Source organism: Pagrus pagrus (assembly GCF_965226575.1).
Source record: "Pagrus pagrus genome assembly, chromosome: 7".
In the NCBI taxonomy this organism is placed as follows: Eukaryota; Metazoa; Chordata; class Actinopteri; order Spariformes; family Sparidae; genus Pagrus; species Pagrus pagrus.
The window spans coordinates 23,634,944-23,660,389 of NC_140191.1; the positions used below are offsets into that span (position 1 = coordinate 23,634,944).

At 40.5% G+C, this 25,446-nt stretch overlaps 1 protein-coding gene across 1 annotated transcript; it reads right to left on the minus strand.

Moving 5' to 3' along the window:
• Positions 1–664: 664 nt before the first annotated feature.
• gapdhs (glyceraldehyde-3-phosphate dehydrogenase, spermatogenic) lies at positions 665–13,754 on the minus strand. Its single transcript, XM_084356485.1, has 11 exons — positions 13,682–13,754; positions 4,761–4,814; positions 4,220–4,316; positions 3,625–3,731; positions 2,768–2,858; positions 2,554–2,672; positions 2,301–2,382; positions 2,005–2,156; positions 1,717–1,879; positions 1,314–1,411; positions 665–1,167 (listed from the first exon to the last, which is right to left on the minus strand). The coding sequence occupies exons 2-11, from the start codon at positions 4,787–4,789 to the stop codon at positions 1,098–1,100; spliced, it is 1,008 nt and encodes a 335-aa protein (XP_084212611.1). The 5' UTR covers positions 4,790–4,814; positions 13,682–13,754; the 3' UTR covers positions 665–1,097.
• Positions 13,755–25,446: the final 11,692 nt, after the last annotated feature.

A 25,446-nucleotide genomic window follows, 5' to 3' on the forward strand; every position in this document is an offset into this window, starting at 1 on the left:
TGTCCTTAAAGCACATGTTCTTTACATACATAGTTATTATCATTCATCTTCTTTATTCGACTGGAGACAGTAGAGACGAAGACAAGAAGTTAAAACAGGGCGCATGCAGTCATATGGTATGTGTCTTATTATAGGATTCCCCTTTTTATTATTTAATGCACATATTTGGTCTGTACATTACTATTTCTCCAGCCTTTATATGGGTGATATAACATTTCTGTTAACATAGCGACAGATTAGTGCTGTCTCCATTTCTTCACAATAATTCTCTTTCTACTCTGACATAGTACACAGAGACACAAGATAATGTGAAATCTGTGAACAGAAAAATTGTTTTTATTGAGTTGGTGAGGAAAATGGTATGTGGGGAAAAAAGGGATGGTATAAATGATTAAATGTGTGCCAACACCAAAAATTTGAAAATAAGAATTAAAAAATTGTGAAAAATACGTACAGTAAAAAAAGTTTCTTTATTTTATCAACTAAAAAGGTCAAAGCATAAAGATTTATATTTCTTGTGTTCATTTTTTAACGAGCAATATTATTCATTGATGGGTCCAGTTACATTTTTGTTTTGTCTCATGACCTTTTTCTAAATGTTGTCACCTTCGACGCTCAGGACACAGTGAACAGCTCATGACAATAACGACACAGGACAACTTCACAGTTTGAGGTTTTTCGAGTTTTATTTCTTTGTCTCTTTACTCTTAAGCGGAGATACAGTAGTTCTGCCTCTCAACTTCCTCTTTCCACTGATGATTAAGCCTTTAAAACACACCAACAGGGAGATGGATACAGTAGTTACCATAGTACTGAGCCATAACGACACATCTAAAGTGGCAGTGGGAGGTGGAGAGGGGGCACACGGACACAAATACTGTCACTGACCGATCGTCTTGTCATTAAAGGAAAAAAACAGATAAACTCAGAACACTCGAACACACTGTTGCTGCTGCCTACGTATACTGTAGTAGAGCTAAGGGCTGTGATGCTATGACTTGGCTATGAGTGGGGCCTGTGTGTAAAAGAGAAGGGAGGGGGGTGGGAGAATGGTTGGGGTGGTCCCTTTCCTGACTTCCTTTTTGGACAGGAAGTGTTTAGTCCTTGGAGTGCATGTACAGCAGAAGGTCAGCGACACGGTGGCTGTAGCCGAACTCATTATCATACCTGCAGAGAGAGAGAGAGAGAGAGAGAGAGAGAGAGAGAAAAAAAAATAATTTACTTTTGAAAAGATAAAACTGTGTTTCCTCTTTAGATCAACACTAACTCTCTAATTTACATGTCGGACGGATGAAGACATTTGATAAACTAACCAGGAAATGAGCTTGACAAAGTTGTCGTTGAGGGAGATGCCAGCGCCAGCATCAAAGATTGAGGAGTGGGTGTCACCGATGAAGTCAGAGGACACCACCTGCAGAACACAAACCACACTCCAAGTCAGAAATACTGTATTATAGCCAGGCAAATGCAAAATGCAAACTCAACCATACTTACAGTCACAGAGGTAATAAAACCCTTCATTTAAATTAAGTGATTAATCGGGTTAAATCAATCGGTCTTTTTTAAAATCATGTAAATCAACGTTCTTATATTAATAAAACTGAACCAGACTGGTGTTTTCTTCGAAATCTTTGTCGTCATTGCTATGAAATTGATGACTGCTCTGCACAGCCTGACCCACAATTTTGATTGTCATAAATATGTAAAATAACTTACAGAGTCCTCGGTGTAACCCAGCACTCCCTTCATGGGCCCATGTGCGGCCTTCTTGCAGGCTTCCTTAATCTCAGCGTAAGATGCAGGCTTGGACAGACGGCATGTCAGGTCCACCACTGACACATCAGCCACTGGCACCCTGAAGGCCATGCCTGTCAGCTTACTATAAAGAGAAGATGGACAAAAGAGAGACATGTTAGATCTGTGTTACCTTTGTTTTTTGTTATTTCTTAAGCCACAAAAGGTGCCTGTGATCATCAACCCAATAACAAATGTGTTTCTCCTCACCCATTGAGCTCGGGGATAACTTTGCCGACTGCCTTGGCAGCGCCAGTGGAGGCTGGAATGATGTTCTGGTGGGCACCGCGGCCATCACGCCAGGCCTTGGCACTGGGTCCATCCACTGTCTTCTGGGTGGCTGTGTATGCATGGACTGTAGTCTACAGACAGGGGGATCACATTACAGAAAACATCAATACATTAGCATGTGAAGCTAAAAATACTAAGCCATCTGTGAAAAAGCCCTTTCAATACTGCTAACTGCAGTCAAACTGACGCTTGTGTTCAGATTGACTGCGACTTACCATGAGAGCCTCCTCAATGCCAAAGTTATCATGGATGACTTTGGCCAGGGGAGCCAGGCAGTTGGTGGTGCAGGAGGCATTGCTATCAACAGAAATACAGACAAGCTCATTAACTACCAGACTCTACTAGATTCAGTTCTCCTCACATACATACAGTAAGTACATAATGGTATTGCTCCACCTACATCTAAGAACAAGTTTGTAAGAATTAAAAATGTAAAGCACAAAATGCCCTAGACCAAAGGTATGTTACCTGACGATGGTCATGGTGGCCGGGTCGTATTTCTCCTCATTAACTCCCATGACAAACATTGGAGCATCGGGTGAGGGGGCGGACACAACCACACGCTTTGCTCCACCCTGGATGTGAGCCTGTGATTGGCCCAGAGAGAAAGAGCACAGGTTAGTAACCAAACCACCTGGCAGTCTGTGTATCTGTTTCTGTATGTGTGCATGTGTGTACATACGTTGGCCTTATCCAGACTGAGGAAGACTCCAGTGGACTCGACAACGTACTTGGCTCCAGCATCGCCCCAGGGGATCTCTGCTGGCTTCATGCTACAGTCAGAGAAAGAACAGAGTCAGTCAACAATGAAATGGATTATCACTACTGTTTATTAATGTTAAATATGTGGGACAAAGACAAGTAACACCAAAATACAGCAAAAGTAGAAACAACAAAAACAAACAGAGATATAGAGCAAGTAACATATAGCAGGAGGGGGTCAGGGGTAATCTTGTCTGAATAGTAAATCCTGTGCTTTCTAAATCAGTGTGCAGGGCCTCTTTGGATAATGTCATACTACTGAAGAACAGAAGACATTTTATTAATTAACGCCTTGAAATGTAAAGGTTAATAACCTTACCAAAAAGTACATGTGGTAAAAACAGACTCAACTGTGGAAATCTGACAAATCTACACTCAGTGCTCAAAGAAGAACAGCAATGTAATCACGCCCTAACCCTTCTCTGTGGTGGTGCTGACTTTTGCAGGGATGAGGCATATTACTCAATGGACTAAAATAACAGTCAGTACAATGGAGTGGATGTGTAGCTTTAAGGTTGAGGCCCCAGGCAAGCAGACAGCCTCATTCCATTGCCTGGAACTCACATACTACCTCAACTTTAATCAAAAGTAAAGTATGGCATGAATCCAAGTGAACACTTAGCTGTCTGCTTTTATATCAGAGACCTCTCTGATAAAATGAAAAATTGAACTGAGGTGGCACTTCAGTAAACAGCTGTTCTCTTTTAAGCCTCACTTAAGCTTGTTGATGTCTGATATCTGTTCAGCAACTAACCACTGAATGTCGTCACCACTTACCACTGGTAGACAGCGATGGTGTTGCCGTCAACAATGAGCTTGCCATCTTCTTCACTGACCTCACCATGGTAACGGCCGTGGGTGGAGTCATACTTGAACATATAGACCTAGTAGATAAGAGGAAATAATGGGGTTATAAAGGCAGAGCTTTGACAGAGCAGGTGGTTCTGGTTGCTTCATCACAACAATAAGACTACTCGACTACAATATTTTCCGATTTCATACATTAAGCACTATCACACACAAACGCCTAAAAAATCTATACAATTCTGGGAGTCACTGGTAGTGTTTTTTACGATAGCACTTGACATGTGACTAAAGAATTATGACTGAATGACCAATAATTACTCACTAAATATCTTCAAAAATCATGTCAAGTTGAGGTATTGACAAAATGTATGAACTATGTGTCAGTTCTAGTTTTTTGCTTGTTATTCTGTAGACAAGCCTTTTTCAACAACGCACACCAAATGAATGTTTTCTATGAATTTTTTTAGTGAGTAATTATGATGTTCTCATGCAATAGGTGCTCGACTAAAATTAAAATTAATTGTTAATTATTTGTAAGTAAGTGTGCACGTTCAAGTTTTCTCACCATGTACTTCACGTCAATGAAGGGATCGTTGATGGCCACAACCTTGATGCCTTTCTGAAGGCAAGCCCTCAAGACCAGACGGCCAATACGACCGAAGCTGTGAGACGAGAGAGAGAAAGAGAGAGAGAGATTAATAATAGTTGTTTTGGGAAAATGGTGGGAAACTTCCACAGGATGTCAAACCACTCCTGGGACCTCACATGAATCTTCTAACAAAGCCTCAGACTTAAACATCATGTCATTACAGCCTCCAACAAAACTTCCAGTGGTTTATTACCATAGAGAAGACATGCTCTTTGATCCACAACAGCAGAAATATCACAAAATCATGACTTCTTCCACTCATATACGCCTGCAGCTCCACTGCTGGTAAGCTCTTATTACAGTAATGGAAGGTGGACACTTTGCTATGGCCATACCTCTTCATGAAAAATTACTAACGACCAGAAATATGGCCAAAAAATAAGCTACACTGACATCATATCCTGATTAAATCAGTCAGAACCATCCTATTCATAACGTGTGTGTGTTTCAAACTCACCCATTGATTCCAACACAGAGATCTGACATGGTTGCTGCTGTTTGGGGAAGTTACCTGGTGAAAAAAAAGGAAAAACAGAGAAACCAATAGCGTTAGAATAAGAAAAAAAAAATGCCTCTTTTCTTAACAATGTCAGAAATCCCTGCAGTATAACAATGAGCCAGAAAATGCACTCTCTTCTTTGCCACTGAATTTAAACATAATGTACCATGGCAGGCTCGACAACAGGAACCACAAGTACACACGGGTGCTTGGACAAAGACAAACTGTTGCCCTGGCAGCAGGTGGCTTTAATCAGGTTAGTTGGCATTATACAGTAGTAGTAGTATGTGTGTTGTTTAAATGTGACCATGTCCAGTCATTTTAGTGTGAACCCTGTGTTTTTCAGGCTACAAAAAACACAAAAATCTGTGTGTATCTGTGCTTGTCATCACAATTCACATGTTTTCTTTATTTGCCAGCTCTTCATCACCATGTTACACTGACTGTCCCACTGTTACCATCTGCCCTCTCCTCATGCTCGCAGGAGAGCCTCTGCTTTCATGTAGCTCCTCGTGAGAAAGTACGCATTTGAAAAACTCTATGGAAACCCTTTTAACATATACTGAATGTTTTCATTGTTTTGTGGTGTTTGCTGTTACGTAAAATAACATGGAGGACACTGGTAGCAGTAGCTTCACAGCAAAGTAAACCGGTGCTGTGACGCATTAGCACTGAAGAGTGAAAAAACACCAACGTGGTACAGTACGACAGTGAGCTCAGATAGTTAGTATGCCAAGATGAGCTGGGTTAAAGTTAACAGGTGCTGTGCAAGGGTGTGTTTCTGTTTGTTGTGAGTGACATAGAAATACGGGCTGTAAAATGGCATGCGTCTGCTGCAGGAGCAGGGATGTGTTACATTATGCAAGCAAGGACATGTTTAGAAAACAATGGGAAAAGAAGGGAGGGAGAAAGTGGTAGGTATGCAACAAACAGAGACTTGTCTGCCGACTAAACAGAGAGAAGGCCTGGCCTTGACTCAACTATGTGGCCTCCTACTCTCCTCTTCATATTGTACACTCAACTTCCCGTTTTCCCCTCCACACCTCCTCTGTCCTCTCCTCCCACTTCTTTTTTCTACCAATAGCATCGTCTTTGCCACCTCCACCTCTTCTTCCCATTTTCTGTCTTTCTGTCTATGCCTGAAAGGATGCACACTATCATGTTTAGCCTCACAAATCTAAACCAAGTCATGTGACTTGTCTTTTTGGTGCAACTACCTGAAACTGCATTTAAGATTTAGTTGGAATAGGTGGCTGATATGTTAATTTAGGATTAAAAGTCAGCTCTTTCTGAACATTTTATGATTATGGTTAAAGAGATGTTTCAGAATCTAAAATCTAAATCCTGAATTAATTTATGGATTCATTTATTTTAGATTTCTGTCTACATTGACCAGGTGCTAGCCTGACCAGTAGCTAACGTGTGTGGTGACAGGCACAGGTAGACTAAGCGAGGGCAATGGGGATTGTCCTTGAAACTGGTTGGTTGTCATTTTAGACCACTGTAATCTCCTAATCTGTTGTGTGTGTGTGTGTGTGTGTGTGTGTGTGTGTGTGTGTGTGTGCGCTTCTGCATGAGTGTGTGTGTGTGTGTGCTTCTGCATGAGTGTGTGTGTGTCTCAGTGGGGTCATGCAGGGCAGGCTGTCGAACTGGTGAAATGCATTGTGGGAGCACTTTAAATAGACTAAAGGAGCAGCCAGATTAGGGTAAATTATCTCTTCTTACTCTGCAACACTCTCTCGAGGATGAACAATAGTAGATCATCTTGGATCTATTTTAATCTGGATTCATTTACTTGGCATTGAGCACAAACTCATGTTCTGTCTCACTGAAACTGTAACCACATCGATACAAGTGGAAATCAACCATCAGATTTCTTACATGGTCATTTGTAATGTGTTCTTATTTGGATGTTTTTTTCTTCTTGTTTGCTAATTTGTGGTACCTTTCTTAAAGTAGAGCAGCCATTTTGTGTTCTGCTGTTTGTATCTATGACACAAGGTCGCCAAAGGAGAGAAAGAGGTTGCACACACACAGCATAACAATGATACTCTCACATTTCCATGTCTTTCCTCTCCTTTATACTTGGTTCTCACATTACCCATTGTGCATTCACAACTCTTTCCTCTCTTTTGAACTCTCCTTCCCTCTGTCGCCTGTGCACGTTTTAACAATTTGTCTCACTCGCTGGCTTTTGGTCTTTTTTCATTTTCTCTAAACAGAGCACTTGCCCTGGTTTTCCAACATAAAATGGCTGCTCTACTGACAAATGACACCGCTTGGCTTTTCTGATTAACTAAAGCAGATTGAAAATGGGACAGCAGTGGAAAAAGAGTGGTTGAGCCACATAAGAGAGATCTGGTGGGACTCAAACCCAGCAATGTTGCACTAAATGTGGAGAATTTACTAAATTGAATACTTTGCTGTGCCTGGAAAATCATTTTTAATCAGCTGCTTCAGATAAACCATAAAAATAGGAGTGAAAATGTGTTTTAATGGCCTCTGAGGCAGGCGCATGTGTGTGTGTCAGTTGTGAGTTGTTGACACTCCCCCTCTACATGTCCGTTATTGTTGCCTAGCAACAGTGTGGCACTTTTGGCCAATCAATGGGAGAAGAGGGAGGGGTTACACTGGGCAGCCAGTGACCTAGAAGAAAAGACCAACAATTTAAATGGTCATGAACTCTCTGATAAAATTGCAATGTGCAAGCCTGTGCATAATTGTTGGAGTTTGGTTAAAGGACACTGCCATGAAAAAAGCAGCACGTCGTTAATTCTGATGCCCATGCTGCTCATGGTGATTACCATTTTAAAGATCTTGCAATACAGAAAAAGATCACGAGCCATTGTCTGTAATATCACATGTATATAAGCTTTAAGAAAAAAATCTTTGAAAAAATCAGCTTTGAAAAAATCAGCTTTGGTTCATGAATAAATTGAATAATAATAATTGACAATTGCTCTGTTTCTAAATGTAGTGTTAGATACATATTCTTATGTAGGTTTTGCATACAATATGCACATTATGTGATAAGACAACATATGAAAACATCAAAACATTAAAACAACATGATTACATCATGTATAACCAAAAGCAAAATCAACTTTTCCTTAGCCGGCAGCTACTCCCACATCAGTCCTGCCCCTTCTGTAGCCCAATCAGCCCTGATCTGGTATTCAGCCCTAACCACAGACATGTCTCAGCACACAGAGGTAGTATTGTGCAGAGCAGAGCAAAGAAGTTAGATGTTGTTAACTGCAGGCTGCAATCTGCTGACACTCATTAAAATGTGGGAGGAAGAGGCAGACAGCCAGACGTGAGGTGTAGCAAGTTTCCGTCGATATTTTTCTGACCATTTACTGCCCATTGCAAATTTACTACACTGCAGTTTCACTAGTTTACAGAGGAAGAGTTCTACTAATATCTGGAAAACAATAATAAGGTTGTTTTAAAACCCATTCAGCTTACATCCGTGAATATTATTTTGGTCAAAGTCAGCACTCTTCAGCAGTAGTGTCTGCATCTGAATTGATGTATCTGTACTTCCTGCACTGATGTGAGCAAAATACATATTCTGATTCCTGCATTGCAGCCACCTCCTCTTCTGATTGGCTGGCCAAAGAGCATGACAGAGACCAATCAGAGAGAGAACTGCTGCAGTTTGAGTAAGATAGGAAATGCATCTCTCTGTTCAACCTTCCTATCTTCACCTTCACTTGTCTCACGTCCCTGCACCATAAATCTCACATCTCCATGATCACCAGCCTGAGATTATAAGTCAGTCAGTTGGCAAGGGTGGAGCAACCATCTCCTCTCCTGATTGGTTGGACAAAGGGAAGAACCAGCCAGTCAGAGAAGCTTTAATGTGCTCAATCCTAATTAATGAGGAAGTACACCAGCTACTCGCTTGTCTGCTCTACCTACTTCTGTCTCTTCGTCCATCTGTACTAACTGTTTTTTGTCTTCTGTTAGGCGTATTACTTTCTTTTGTTGTCCACCGGCTCTCATCTCCCCCTCACTTTTTTGGCTTTATGTGTACCGTACCTCGCCTCCCCTTTTCCCTGCCACCAAAACTAATCATTAAAATTCAACACCCTCCCTCCAGCGCCCCATTTGTCTGTCCTCACCACTCTTTGTCTGCCCAGTCCCCCTCATTGAGCACAACGCTACCCTCCCTCTGAGCTTCGACCCATTTTTCTCGCACAGACGCATTTTAATCGGGTGGGTTTGGTGCAGGACAGGGTCACGATGCCTGTGTATATGCATGTGGACCGGGTGGACGGCTGGGGGGAAAAGATGACTCATAACCAGTCGACCAGAAAAGGACAAAGACAACAGGCTTCTGCATCAGGTGATAAAATCTAATTGGAGACAAAAAGAGTGAGTGAGAGGAGATGGCACAGCATTTCACTTCTGCCAACACCTCCTCTGATGTCAAGCACCAACACTTCACCAGACAAACACTCATTCTTCTTTCCTCTGTCATGTGTCAACACTAGAAGAGCATTTGGACAGCATGTGAACTCTCGAACCCTTATATGGACCTGAGTTTTGAGGAGCACAGATAGATTACTGTTAATTTTTCAAAAATATCATGGTTCAGATGGTTATGGTTACAGACAAGACACAAAGTCCGTTCACATATTTTACTATATTAGGTGATGACTCGGTTAATTATTTGGTATATAGTGGCTGTTTTCTGAAGCTGATAAGTTTAAGAGTAGAACTACAACCTATATTCATGTAAGGAGAAGCTTGATTCAGACTTAAGCTTTTAGACTCGCTTCGGTTTGTGTATTCACTGGAAATTCGTCAGTGAGGTGAACTGAACTCAATGACTCAGCCCTTACTCCTGCCCACTATGCCACTCCCCCCCCGCTTTCCTTTCAGCTGCCCTTCTTTCAGTGTCTCTTGTCTATTCAAACCTTCCTTCAGCTTCTTACCCCTGTCACACCCTTCTCTCCCCAGTGTTTTTCCACTGCAGTGCGTTGATTGGCTAGAGGCCAGGCAGACCATCCAATTAGGTAACGTTTTCTCTTCTTGCCCGCCTCTCTGTGATTCCAGTAAATCAAATATATCAGAGACTGAACAAAAAAATGCCCATTACACAACCTCACAGGCAGGTACTAGTAAAGTGTCAAACTCTCTGTGTTGTCTGCAACTTGAGGAACTTTCTTTCTGCTCATCTTTTCTTCAGCAGTATCCTGGCCTTTTATAGTCTTATCACCGAGACAATGTCACTTTGATGTTGTAAACTAGTCAGTTAAATGCCCAATACTATCACATCACCTGTCAGACACATGCAGACACAACCCCACAGCCTGTGTCCTACTCAGCAGGCATGGTCTCCTGCTGACAGGGACAGACAAATAACAAGGTCACCGTTTCTATTAGACATCTAGACAAAGAAGGTGGTTTTATAAATGTAGTCGCTTATTATTGCAGTTCAACACAGCATACAAAAGTGTTGCACTGCAGTAATAAACATGTACACACACACCAACTACCATGAATTAGTAAAAGGTGTGCTATATCAAACTACAGAGGATTCAATAGGAGAGACATTTGACTACTCGGAGGAGGTAACGCTCGACCACACACACACTGCCTATAGCCCTACTGTATGAGCTTGAATCAGCAGGCAGATGACAGATAACCTTCCTAAGGCTCAGAGCCTGTCATTGGCCTTCTCCTTCTCTGAACAGTAGTACAGTTTAATGCTGTGTTTGCTACTTTCTTGTATCCTGCCTACTAGACAAACACCTGCACCTTTGAATAATTGCAATATACTGTATAAAAATAACCAAGCAAAACTGCTTTTTTATACAAGTAGGGACCTCTTAACGTCCCAGCTGTGTATGTGCTCCCATACTGAAGGGTCTATTTCCTCAAACTGGCGACGGTTAGGTGCAGAGTGCTGAGTCACTGCAGAGTTCCTTCTCTCTTACACACATCCTGGACAAGATGGCTGGTTGTTAAGTCAGCTGCAGAGCAATATCAAGAGGGACACTCATACTAACCTCGGTATAGAAAAAAACGCATTACCTTTGAGTGGAAAACTTGTGTTAACCTAGAAAAAACAAGTCATAACCAACTCAAGACAAACGCATGACTCAAGGCTGCATGTAAATTAGTCTCACAACAAAACTGCAAATTTAGCAGTGATTGTTCATGTAATGCAGGATGAGCTAAACTAATTTGTGTTGATTTGAACCAAGCGTCTCGAGGGAAGAGGGAGATTCTCTACAACCAACACGAGTTGCACGCAGATAATAATCTGATATCTGAAAAATAGGCAGAGGAATCGAGTCCAACTTTATGACCAGTGTCACAGAGATCCCATGGCTTGTCACTTACATTCACAAGTATCTTGTTATTATGTTATTATCCATAACTCCCTAATAACATGGTTGGAGTCCTTGTTAGGCTGGAAAAACCTGTGTGTTGCTAGTATGCTCCAGCTTATCTCATTGGCTAGTGGCTACAAGTTAACTCCTTGCTCAGCAAAGGGGCAACATGCTGGTAACAAAGTCACTGACATTTACATGGCTTGTAAAACCTCCAAGTATGTATGAGCTTCTGGACAAACAAATTAATTATGTGCTGCATATGCAATAGATTTCCTCATGTCTAATAAAAAGTAATAATATAGAGTCATTCAGAACAGGCACATCTTTGGTCAATACTAGCCTGTCATGACGTATAAGTGTATTATTCAGGCACTGCTAATACATGGATGAAACTAGTAAACTAATTTTATTTTTAGATCTTGTCACAATCACTATCATCTTTAATATACTGACAAGAAAGAAGGTTATATAGGTGCTTCAAAACTCTGTTGGAGAAATTAATCTAGAGGGGAGATATAATCATAAATCATACTAATTTAAAAAACTGCAAAATCATTATCTGCTGGTGGATGCTAATTTTATTCCAAAATTATGATCATTGTGCCTTAGGTTTGCCATTGAGCTTTGGCTACGACACTTAGCATCTCCCTTGCAAGCAGCACTGGGCCCGTTAGTTGTCACCTTCAGTCATCCAGGGCCTGAGCTAAGAGGTGTGGCTCCCCATCCGCAAGTACAGTCTGAATAACCATTTTCAAACTGCCAAGGAGTTTGACAATAAGGATTAGCGGCAGGTCAGCATCGCTACAGCGCCTCTGGGCCTGCAGTGACCTTCCTCAGCAGGAGAGATGACCTTCAACAGGGAGACTAGGCCAGACATGGCTGCAGCTGCATGTACCACACCTACATGAGATGAATCAAAGTAGCTGCTAGATAATAGTGATGACTGCAATTAATAACACAGTACTGTGTCTTGTGTTATTACTATTAATATTAGAAATTATATACATACTAAAACGATTAATAAGAGATATAAGCTTTCCCAAATTCTTCCATAACAGGGCTGTGTGGCTTTGAATAAGTATTTTGCAAGAAAATCCGCCATTCTTTTGTTAGTTTCACCTACTTAATCTGACTGGTTCTGCTATTCAGTTTTCTAATTAAAGCCTATTTGCACTTAGACACTGTGCGGCTGGTTAAGTAGTTTAAAAAATCTATATATAACCGTGTGGTATTGCTGCTTTTAAAAACGCAGGCCTCTTTGTAAACCGCTTCAACAGGTCGGTCGAGACAAACTGCGGCAGAATCATGCGACACCGCACTCACTACCTCTCTGCCCTTCACAAGCATCACAGGAGGGTTTTCAGCACGACTTATTCATCTTTTATAACCATGAAATAAAAAACCCGTTTGTTCATTTGTCCCGTTTCGGTTCCTGCATCACTGTGTCCTCTGTTTCTCGTCATTGCGAGAGTACGATTCATCTGTGAAATCTAATTGCGCAACGACGACAGACTTCATCATGAGGACCAGAGGAGGCACGTAGCTTCACCTCCGCTCAAGTACACTCATTCACCCCGCCTCACCGGCCCCATTACAGCTCAGTACACTGGCAAAGGCAGAACTACAGTCAGGTTTTATAAATGAATCATTCTCATTTCAACATATACCAATACATGCCCTGCTCAGTATTCTCTTGTGGTAAACGCGGTAATATATATGTAGTATACATTCCTGGATCGGGTTACATAACATGGAGACTAATCCACTTCCGCAAAGATGCAGCCATGGGAGCTCCCAATGTCACGTTACCCGCTCAGGAATAATTTAGCTTCAGATGAATGAAATACATTATGAGCGGGCCATGATTAATATATGCAGATTTTCGTTACAGCTTTGTCATTTTTTAGTGTTTCGGGGTGTTTGCAGCTGTAGTGGATTTTGTCGACTGAGTTAAATGATGCAACGAATCGACTCGAGCAGAGAGCATTACACAACGACCAGCCTCTCCTCAGTCGGTAGGGCCATGGCCGCATCCCCTCCCATCCTCGCTTTCCTCTCCCAGTATCATTAACGCGTGCATCCTGCGAGAGAGCTATTTAAACATCCTATAAATGCTCTGAGCTGTTAAACTCTCCCATCCACTCGCCTGCTCCTGCTGCATGTGCGCCACGTTACACGGATACGTGGCTGATTAAAATAAAGCTGATGAACGGAGTTCAGCCGACAGGATACAGGCTGGCCACTGGCTTCCGCAAGTCGTCTAGTACCGTCATTCACATGGAAATATGCGACGAATTTATCCGTAAGGACGAACTGTCTTTTAAAAGGCATTATGTTAGCTAGTTAACCCAGTTAATGAATGGGAGGCCTACATTTGTGCACCAACAGTTAAGCTAGCATTTGAAACTGTGGTGAAGCTGAGTCGTGTAAAACGATTTTAACGTCTTGACTTTGCATAATTTGGGCAAAATAAAATAGCTGTGACAAAGGCCTCTGTCAGCTGAAGGGTAAATCTGTCTGGCAGCTTACCTCTCGGCCGATGCTTCTTCAGTCTGTGTGCGCAGTTCACGGTGCCGCCTTCCGCTTTTATACAAGACACGTGCCTCGGGGAGCCTGGTCGCCCTGGCGACGTGACGTCATGTCATCCTTTGCTGCTAGGATCCATTCGGAACGAGGGACCGGTCACGGTCTCCCAGCGGCTGTCGGTCATTAGAGGGATGAAACACTGGTCTGTTTTGCGTCTTATTCACACTTCTTATTTATAACACAGGACCGAGGGCTGTGTCGATGATGAAAGATAGTACTTATAAGAGAAAAAGACAGACAGATGAGGGACAAGGGAGAATGAGAGAGTCTGGTAGATAGACGTAGATATGGAATGATGAAGCATTTTGTCACATTCCCTCCATTGCACAGACTGCAGTTGGTCACGTGCATGCAATGAAATATCAGGGAAATGTAGCTTGCTACACAGACATCCTTCATGTGGGTCAGGGTTAGGGCAGAGACCGGACACTAGCTAGACAATGGTCACAACAACTCACTACTAATGTAATTGGTAGTCTGGTCACTCTGTGGCAGGGTCCTGCTGGACTCCATGTTCTTTACAGGCAAATGTTTTATAAGCAGGCCTCCACTGCGCATTGAGCTGTGAAGGACTGCAGACTGCATCGCCTATGGATGCTGTGTGTGTGTGTGTGTGTGTGTGTGTGTGTTCCTATAGGGATAGATGCAGCACTGTTATGTAAGCAGTCATGAAACTAACATGTCACGTACCCATGGAGACAGGATGTTCTGCTTCTAAACTGGCACGATGAACTAGGCTATGTGCTTGAATGTACCACTATACGAAATAAAATAAAAAAACACATATAAATGAAAATAAGAATATATTTAAATTAGACTACATTTAGTTGTTGAAGTGTGTTATTTTCTGTTGTATTCCGCTATTCCTCCACTGCCCTGTTTTCCTCTCATCCTCTCCTCATGTCACAGCACGTGTCAGACTGAGAGTAAGGCTACGTGAGGGATGGTGCGTACACAAGTGTAACATGGGAAATCCCTGCAGTGCAGTAGTAGGAAGTAGCCTAACGCTCGTTGACCGACATCATTTCCACACACAATCTGCACGTCTTGCATTTCGTCATCTCTGATATGTATTTCATTTCCGCATTGGAAAGCAAACTACATAATAATTATATTATAGAAAGCTGATTCTGCTCTTCAAGATATAAAGATCGAGATAACACTCCGATAATTTCATTGAATCATTTTCATCCCATAATTGTTCATTCATTTATTTTACCTTTCAAATGTTTACACGGGGTATGGAGGCGTGTATTAGGGTAAAAGTACCATCTATCTATCTATCTATCTATCTATCTATCTATCAAAGCATTGTCGTAAGTGGGAGTGCTAATTTTTGTAACTACTGTGGCACTTCCATGGGGCCCATTCAGTACCAGAACTGAAACTATGGCGCCATCTATTGGACAAACCACCATTCTGCACACCACCACGACTGCTGTGCAACCCTCCTGTTTATGTTGAGAAGTAAACTCAATTAAAATAGTGCTGAAATGCTGTGCAGGTTTGTTGTAGAAGGCAGTCTCTTGTGCCTTGTCCTAACAAGACTCTTTGACACTGCTGTTTCTGTCGACTGCCAGCATTTTTGGACGCGCAGCATGCCAATGGTTTTGCCTGGAGGACCTCTGTTTATTTTCAAAGTGGAACTCTTATGTCTGTGGTGCTCACTGCAGTGGAAACACTTTATTTTATCCGTGAAGGATTATGGAAAGTGTTCAGACTGGCAAAGACAGAATGTTGTTGCGAAAGCAGTGGGTCTGTAAACGTTGAACCTATCATTATGTTCGGTTTGACCTCGCACTGGGTCTCACCACTGCGACGAGGCCCTTTGCTAAACAGCTCTGTGCAAGGTGATGCGAGGAAATGTGTCTGTTGAATAGTGTCTGGAGGCCCTGGTGTAGATGTGCAGTGGTTAGAACAATCACTTTGTCCATTTCCTTTAGCCTATGGAGAAACCTTCACTGTCAAACCAGTGTCAGTAACCATTTCAGTAAAGTAAAGCAGCTCCACAGGAAGATGAAATTAAAGTTTTCTTTGTTGCTCAACTCACTGAGCAGGCTGCACCCTTGAATGAGTATGATAGCCGGGTAATAGTGTGGATATCAATTCTACCGTGTATCCGTCTAATTTTCATGGTATTCCTTTATTCAGCCTGGTCCCTAAACCTTCTTTTAAATTGCAACATAATGCACTGGCACTGTGTCCTCCCCACAGTGGGATGAAACAGAAAACTGACTCAACTTGAGGCTTATCATACACAACCCATGCAATTTCTCCTTTGTGCAACAGGGGGCGAACTTGCCTTTACAATAAACTAGGTTTATGAGGCAGCATAAATTGGAGGGTCAGAGTTGGTGTCTATTCACTCTCAGTTAATTGTAATATGTGAATAATTATTTTTATTATCTGAAAACAAATATAAGAAGCGTTCAATAAATGCACAAAATGATCAAGTTGTCAACGGAGTCAATATCTTAACTGCCACATGCCTTTCATTTGATCATTTGAAAAAACTGTTAATCATTACGTTTAATTAAGTGCAGAAGGTTACAGTTATTTTCTTATATAGACCATAACTACAGTAATGTGTGTTTTGAAAATCTGTGAATTACTGCCATAGAAAATAATGAGTTATTTAATATGACAAAAAAAATGTATAAAGATCAATGTAAAAAAGAACGTTTACAAGTTTACAACCTTTTCATAACAATACACATGTTTGTTTGTTTTTTTTAATTTAAGACAGACGCTTTTAATCCACCCTTATAACTCAACAACTCAATTCTGACTTTCTGCGCAATAACTGTGCGGTCTGCACAGTTGAACCACAATGATTTGGCTATTTATTTGATCAAAATGTAGCAAATATGTTTACTGACAGTATAAAGTTAATTTGTACTGTATGTTGTAAGGGAAACCTTATGTTTTTAGTGTGTTCTGTATGTGTTTGCCATTTGTGAGGTCAACCTTTCTTGGTTATTTTTCAGTATTTCTTTCCTCCGCGCTCCATGGATTATGTCCTGGAAACGGAAAGCACCTGTGCTGCAGAACAAAGTATTTATTGATATTGAAACTTCCTTATATAAACTGTCAGCTGAAATGAGCCACTAGCCAAATGACAAATCTTTCATATACACCTCCTACCACTACTTAACAGGAAATTTAGGTCTGAGCCGAGGTGTGCGGGGGTGTGTGCAGATGTGAACATATGAGAAATCAGCCTTTCCCTCATACACAACACTGGAAAAACAAACCATTCGTCATTATAATCCAAACTTTTGAAATAATTTCCACATGTTCCAGTCATGTCAAGGTTTTAATAGCTGGAGCATTATGCCTAATTTTCACGTTTAGATTACTCCATACACATATGATTATAACTCATATAGTTTTTCTTCACATTCTGAACCCACTGAAAGTGATTTAAGACAAGCCTAATGCTGTGAGCTTGAACAGTTCAACACACTGAGCCCATGGTACCATTAAAACAACCTCCTGACCCCCTCAGGCAGAGAGCTGGCCCTCTCAGATAATATTTTCATAGGCTGTGAATTATAAGTGTTTAAAGGGGCACTAATCGCAGAGTTACACTCATGCCAAGAGCTGCTTAGCATCAGTAAACCACAAAGTCTGGATGGAGAGCCTGGAGAGCCAGGTTTTAGCCAAAGTTAAAACATTCATTATAACAATTATTTTTATGGCGTATCTGCCGTACAGTGGAAAATAAAAGATGTGAAGGACAGGGGATGAAATATAGCAAAGCCATCCTCAGTCAGATTTAAATCCTTGACAGCATTTCTATAAAGCGTGTGCCTTGGGGCTGCAGCATTTTCAGAGTTTCACAAAGTTTCTGGCAAAGGCGGCAAATGTTGGAAGGCAACGGTAGCCAAACGCTTGAAGGTAAGAGCGCTGGCTTGACTCCTTGGGCTGGCTCAGTAAATCTGATGAAGAAAGTGTATGAAACTCCCCTCTCAACAGCTAACGTCAAGATTCTCCAGAGGACAGTGCTTCACCTCTGGCATATGGAAGATAAGACATACCTAAATGAAAACACATAAAGTGTGTGTGATGCACACTTTTCACATTATAATTTACACATTTTTATAATACGAAACACGGCGCATTTCGGCATCAAGCTTTCGTTTGAGTCCCTGATGAAGGCTTGATGCTGTAAGGTGTCAGTTTGTTTTAACAGGACCAAGCCATGACAATACAAAGATTTTGATAGTTTAAAAGAACTTTAACCAGCCTTGGAATTAATTCATTTTAGTTTATTGTCTTTGATACAACTGAAGGAATTGTTTTTGATTGTGACAGGAATTTTCCATGTCACATTTCAAATCACATCACAACACAGACAACAATGTGATGCGTTGAGATGCCTTTCACTGCTGTCCAGCAGAAGGCAGCATAAACCTGCAGAGCACTGACATTAATGTGAGTGAAAAAGAGAAAGCCAGCCTTTTTCTTTTTCAGAGGAAGACAAATCACCAATGTCACAATGAAAAACAATCAACTGTCCAATCACAGTTTTGGGGGTGAATGAGTGGAGCTTGTTGCTGTTGTTTTTTAGCTGATGGCAACCATGGCTGCGGTCGATCAGTGAAAAAAAAATAACGTCCTATGTCCTTTCCTAAACTTCTCGATGGAAAAAGTCATGAGGTCAAGGAAAAATGTGAAGGAGAATTCACGAGGACTCAAGAAACGTGCACTTACAATAGGGCTGCAATGACTTGTTGGACGGCATTATCTCCTTTCTTATTGTAGAAGGTCCAGTGTATCCTTTGGTATGTGAAAGTTGATCTCAAGTTGAATTCTGAGAATCGTATTTTAATGTCACATTGCAGGGCGTTTTACTGTAACTTGAGCTGTATCGAATAAGTCACAAAAACTTTTAAATTAACAACTCTTCCCTGTATAAAAGAAGGGCTGAAGCATTTTTCATTTGTTATTCTTTAAAGTTAAAGTATTGTAGGGCGACTTCACACTGTGTTTACATTTCTGTGAATTCCTCCATTGTTGTCTGTACTGTATATTCTTGTGCACAACTCTCTCAGGAAAAAGATGTCCTGATCTGAGGCAGCTGGGACTGTGAGGAGGCAGAGCGGGTCATCCACAGATCAGGGAGTCTGCAGTTTGATCCCTGGCTCTGGCTAAATGTTGAAGTGCCCTTTGGCAAAGATAATGAACCCCAAATTGCTTTTGATGTTTGCTGGATTAGTGTGTGAGTGGTTGTTAGACTGGCTGAGCATAGAAATATTGGGGGGTGCATCACTTCTGATGAACAGGTTGACACCTTGCATGGTAAAAAATGTCATGCCAAATGCAAATATATTTGTGTATTATTCTTTTCTTATGTTCATGAAATTAATGTGGAGACGCTGTTGTAATGACATCTGTTTGTCCATCCACCTACATTCCTACCTACCTGTCTCTCTACTGTATATATCTCTTCCACTTCCTCTCCAGCCTCTCCCGTTCTGCCGTGTTTTCTTTGGCCTGGCGCTGAGGGACTGGAAGTGTCACCTCATCACAGCAGAGTTTTGTTTCCCTTGGAGGCTGCAGTGGGATGTCTGTTAATCTGATCTGAAATCCTCGACCTGGATTTGGCAGCTTCCTACAAACAGTGTTGGCTCAGAAACGATGAAGTATGGAGCTCTTCTTACAGCGTTGTCTATCTGAGAGATAGACTGCCTGTAATAACTCTACAATCAGCCTCTGCGGTGTGTGGGACCGTGCCAGTTTCAACCTTTCCTCACTTTGGCTGGGTTTTGCTCTGGAGGCAAACAAGCTATTGTGTAATAAACTGCTCTCAGATTCCACTGAGATGCCCTGAAGATGTATTTGACGTTCTGGCAGTCCGAACGGGCAATTTATCAGTCAGTGGGCGAGGAGTAAGCTGTATGACAGGAACTGGTTAGATACAGGTGTTCAGTATGGGACATCACAGAGCAACCACAATATAAACGTTTGAGCCTGTTCATTCATATTTATTACAAAATAATTCTGGTAAAACAGTGAAGCTGAAATATCTCCTCGTCTGCTGCCAACACTTTATTTGTGGTTTTATTTAGAAAATCTAAGAATGTAGTACCAAGAGACGAGGATACTGTTAACTGAAATCAAAGGGGGGACACATCAGAGACTGAGCTGCGTGAAATATGATAAAATGCCTCAAGGGATGTCACCTGAGGCAGTGTTGGTTGTGTTACAATCTGTGTGGGTGTGGAGTTTAAAAAAAAGTAAGCTTAACCAGACTGCTGTAGCCTGCTCTTCATGCTCTGCTGCAGGCTAGCAGCTCAATGCTTCATTGTCTAGTGATGGAATGTAACTAAGTATATTTACTCAAGTACTGTATTTTAGTACAGTGCTCAGGTACTTGCACTTTACTCGAGTATTTCCATGTTCTGCTACTTCACACTTCCACTTCACTACATTAACACTAACTTTAGTTACTAGTTACTTTGGAGGCAGCAGGCAGACTGCATCAGAGCCAAAGTAGCACATGTTTTTATGTATTTATTTTATTGGCAATCAGATTAAAAACACTGATTCCAATAAACTGAAAAATGCTTAATGATTCAATAATGTATCGACCCATATTACACAGTATATACATGCAAATATGTACAATGTACTTTTACTTGTACTCTTGATAGCCAGGTACATTTATTGCCACACATTTTTCATACTTAAGTACATTTAATATCAGATACTTTGAGACTTTTACTCAAGTACTATTCATCTGGGTGACCTTCACCTCTACCAAAGTAATATTTTAACATGATATCTTTACTTTTACTCAAATATGAGTTTGGGGTACTTTTTACAACACTGCCATTAGTAGTAACATGCCAAAATCTCTAAGTGAAATGTCGATGGTTGAGTTATATTGTGATCTATGTACTGTAAGCACCAGGTTTTGACAAGGCTGGAGAATGTAGTGAATAAAAAAGACAATATCTCTGATTCTGCTGCATCCACTTTGATCCTTTTCTAAAATCCTGAAGAAAATGTTTAAAATATTGCAGAGCCTGACCACACACTACTAAAAAGAGTTTGATGCAATCTTTGATTTCCTTTTTCCTTTTCTTAATCTCTTTCATTAGTTGACCTTCAGTTTTCCATCCTCATGTATCTCACTTCCAATTCACTCTTTTAGTCTCATTTTCTCACTGTTCGTTGATATTCATTGATAACTAGGGTCAGCGGTAACACCTCCAATATTTGACTGTGACATAAAAGTAATTTATCTATCATATGTTCATTTGCATAGGAAAGTAGAGTGTGTGTGTGATATGTAATGTGTATGTCAGTGACTGTTTGACATCTAACTAGTTTTCCAGTGGGAAGCGTTGTGTGTCAGAAAGTCCTGATTCCAACAGGAAGATCCAATAAGGAATTCTACTTGATTTTGGAACCACTCCTACGGCATCTGTATATGAAAATGCTACAAAAATCTTACAGTGTTGTCTTATCGGGTTAAGAGCTCCAAAATATTTTACTCTCATAGGATGAAATGTATAATCCTACAGGACTGACTATAGATTATTAGAATCTAATTCTATACGATCACAGGTTTGTTTGTGTTTAGAAAAAAAACACAAAACAAACTTTTATTACTTTTAAACAAAGTTTATGTGTTTTTTTTCGTACATATGTTCAACCACTTTTTGCGGTTTGAATGCAGCACAAGAGCAAAAGTTCAGTCATCTAGTGGTTTTAGATTCAAACAATGAAGCGAGTCAGTAAAATGTCCTCATAAATGTGCGTGTAGGAGTGTTTGTGTGTGTGTGTGTGTGTGTGTGTGTTTTCAGGACGTGGTATGGCAAGGTTAAGACGACATTCTTGAGAGTACAACGTGTCTCTTCTCTGTTGCTCACCTTCTGTCAAAAACATCAGGTGGATCTCTGGAGAGATGAGCAAACCTTCTTGGAGGAAGAGAGAGCAAGGTAGAGAGAGGGGCAGAGAGGGAGTCAGAGACAGAGAGCGAGATGAGCAAACTCTGATGAGAATAAGTAATTACTCTGGTTCTGGATAACAGCTAATTTAAGTCTGAAATGGACCGGTAGCTCACAAATCCACAGTAAATGGAATCAATTTAGCAGACACACTTTTTTGACAGAGTAGTGCTGACCAGAACTAACACATTACTAACATGATATAAACAAAAGTAAATTCTTTTATAGCTGTTTCTGAACAGCTGTGAAACTCATTAGACAGTCACAACCTGCTCCACACCACAGTGTTTCATAACAGTGAAATGTCACCACTCAAATCATTGACTGGTGTTTTAAGGGACTAATGCTACACAGAAAGAAAATCCAAGTTATTCGTACATAATTATCAATATTGTCATTCTGTTTTGTCATAATATTTTTAAACAGCCCTATATTCATTCTATATAATTTGAAGCATACAGAGTGCAGATATGTTCCTTTTAAAACTATGTATAACATAATATAACAGTATATGGTATATGCAAAAACTTACAGATTGAGCACTATGTAGTTTTAGATGAGAAATTCAAACTCATAATTTGAATCTTTACAATATTAATGAGGTAAAAATAGAAACTCAGAAATATTAATTTTTAAAACTGAATAAACAAGCTGTTCTCAGAGGAAAATAAGAGCCCCAGAACACTGTTTAAAGCTAGACAGGTGGCAGGGTCCACCACATATAAACAAAGTAAAACAGTATGAAATTGTGTTGTCCTCTAAGGTTAGTTTGTTTATTCAGTTTATTCAGTCATGAAAATGAAGAGTTTGTTTATTTACTTGGAGATCTTTCTCCTCTGATTAAAATTTTAAGTTTTTCCCCAAAACTACATAGTGCACCTTTAAGGTTGTGAAAAAGTTGTTTGTTGTTTGGGCGTCTTCAGGCCTCCATACATCTAGCAGTCATTTAGGTTAACATTTCCCTTGAAATGTTCTCAGAAGCTCTCTCCGCCAGTTACTTCATGTGCTATGTTTATTGTCATTCATCCTCATCATTTCTTTTATTCTTAAAATATTTCATCCAATAACACGCTGTGTATAAAAACAAGGAGAATTTATTACTGCATTCTACCACAAAAGAAACCACCACAGGAAGGAGAGTTCTTTAGGGATATTTCCTAAAGAGCACTTTGTACAGCTTGGCTTCTTCTGAAAAACTTGTTTGATTTTTCAGAAGTATTTTTTGCTTAAAACAATAAAAGTTATATATGAACTTCATATAAAATATTGTAAAAGCAAATAACATGTTACAGTATAGAGCAGGGAGAAAGAGTGATGACCACAAACTTTAACATAATCACATTTTTCTTTTTGTCCTGCTGTAATGTCCAGACCATTTATATCACCTCAGACTAAATAAGGGGAACACCACTTTGTACTCATATGGCACATCTGTTCTATTGACATCCAATTTCACATAAAAGGAACGTCTGCAATAAATCGGTTTTCTTTGAAGGATTTATACAAACTTTTTAAATCATATCACATCAGGTCAGTGTTTTATAGCAAAGTTTGAACTTGAGGAAAATGATATTGGTGACTGATACAATTTCAGCACATTCAACAAGCATAATAAGATACAGCTATATTAATATGATACTTTATTGTGGCAATTAGATACATTCAATCGATGAGGTACTTTTTGAGTGTTCAGGCTGACTTGTAGTCATTTTGATCCCCTGACTTTTCACCTAGCGTGATCATAAGGTCACATTTTTCAGGTTTGTTGACCAGAATCATTGAGATTGTGAAAAAATTAAATAGATTTCTTCTGAACATATTAATAACCAGGAGGCTCCCTCTGTCGGTGTTACTGCCCCCCCTGCTGTTGACCAGAGGAGGGTGTACAGCACCACATTTCTTCAGTCAGAATGACCTCCTTGTCACTGCATCGACTATGATATTGAAAAGCTGCAATATGATAAAACAAATTGATGGCTTATGTTTTTTTTATGGGAAAGTACAGCTGGCAATCCGCTTTATATTACCATCTTTGTAATACAAACCAGCAAAACACAACAAAAACACAGACACAAGCAGAGGATATTTGATTAGAATGAGTGCAGTCAGATACAGCTGAAAGCCTCCATGCTGAAATCTCTGTCACAAACTCTTGTGACACACACTCTGCTGTGATTAGTTGTGTTCACTATGAGATGACAACACATCGCAGCAGAGCGCACAGCAGAGTGTCCCTCTATTCAACCTTTTGACAATGTTCATAGATTTAAAAAATATTTATTAGTGAGCCTGTGCTCTCATTAATAAATGCATTATTTAATATTGAAACAGTATACACTGTGTTGTTATTGCATTGGTAAATCAATTAATTATGCAATACAACAAAATAAATGAATAAATGCCCCCTCAGTCACTTCATCCTGGCGCCTGCAAAAAGAGGCTTTGACTGTATTTTATGGATGTCAGGCTGTTTGAAAGACGATTGATTGGTTTCTCTAATCTTCAGTGTTGTATCAATGGCTTGCATATGGAAAAACATATTTAGTGTGAAGGCAGCTATTTTAATCTCCATCTTGGACAATCAACAACATCTTCAGATATTTTCTAGAAAAACAGATCTAAATCTGATTGTTTTATATTTCTAAAGATATTCCATTAATAACGTTCACACATTCTTACATATACACAATAAACTATGAACTACAACGATGTTTAAACAGCTGTGGAGTCAAGTTCTTCTCCAGAAACCAGCTTCTCCTTTTTCCTTTCCTCAACACTTTTTTGTTCATTTCTCTCCTCTGTATTTTTGCCTTCTTGTCTCTTCTATTCTTTCAGTACGCTCTCCCATAACCCCTTCAGTATTAACACCTTAACTTCACTCATTGTGTCCTCCTCTCGCCTTCGTGCATCAACACCCAGTCCTGTGTGTGACCTCCTTCCTTTGTTTGACTCCTCATCTGTCCCTCGCTCTCGTCACTATCGCATCTGCCACTTAATAAATCAGGGACTGTTAAGTGTATTAAACACATCATCCAGCAGCTGGCCACCCAAGAAACATATTAGTACACTTTCCCTGTGTTTTCCAATTGTGTTATTTTTGAAATCTCCGTCTCATTAGTTGTCTTTCCCCCCCAGGTTCCAACTCCTCTTCTTCTCCTCCACTTAATTCTGCCAATTTGTTGTTACTGCCTCTCTTTGTCTCACACTTCATCTCTCAGTCTCTCTCACCACCGGTTTCTGTAGCTGTACTGTATCTCACTCTCTCTCTCTCCGTATGCTGATGTCATGTGTTTGCATTGGACCGCTCTGCACTCTTTGACATATATATGGACCAAAACATGTGATAATGTTTACCCAGACATATCCCTTAATTGGCTGTTTGAATGTCCAAATACAATAATTCAAACTATTAAATTATTGAGGAAAGGGCCGAGTGACTGAGCACGTGCAGGAGAGAGTTCGAGCTGGAGATCTGGCTCCTGGGACAGCTCTTTGCTCGTAAAGTAAAACCTTTTGAAGCAACCAATGATCAAGTGTAAATTCACAATAAGCTGCAACCTGCTTTGCGTTACCTTGCATCAGTGAACATGGAGAAATGATGTGCCTCTTTCTCCTTCCTGTGAATCTTTCCAGCCGTGTCCTCCGATGCAGAGGAGCAGCTTTGAATTCACACACCGAGGGATGCTTCCTGACCGCAGCTGCTGCCGCTGATCTACGTTCAACAAAGAAACTGATTTTCATGGGTAA

Coding starts and splice junctions, on each gene's coding strand:
- gapdhs (XM_084356485.1), bottom strand. CDS start 4,789: ATGTCAGATCTCTGTGTTGGAATCAATGG. Junction 4,317..4,760: donor CTCTGTGTTGGAATCAATGG/GTGAGTTTGAAA, acceptor CTCGTCTCACAG/CTTCGGTCGTATTGGCCGTC. Junction 1,880..2,004: donor GTTATCCCCGAGCTCAATGG/GTGAGGAGAAAC, acceptor TTCTCTTTATAG/TAAGCTGACAGGCATGGCCT.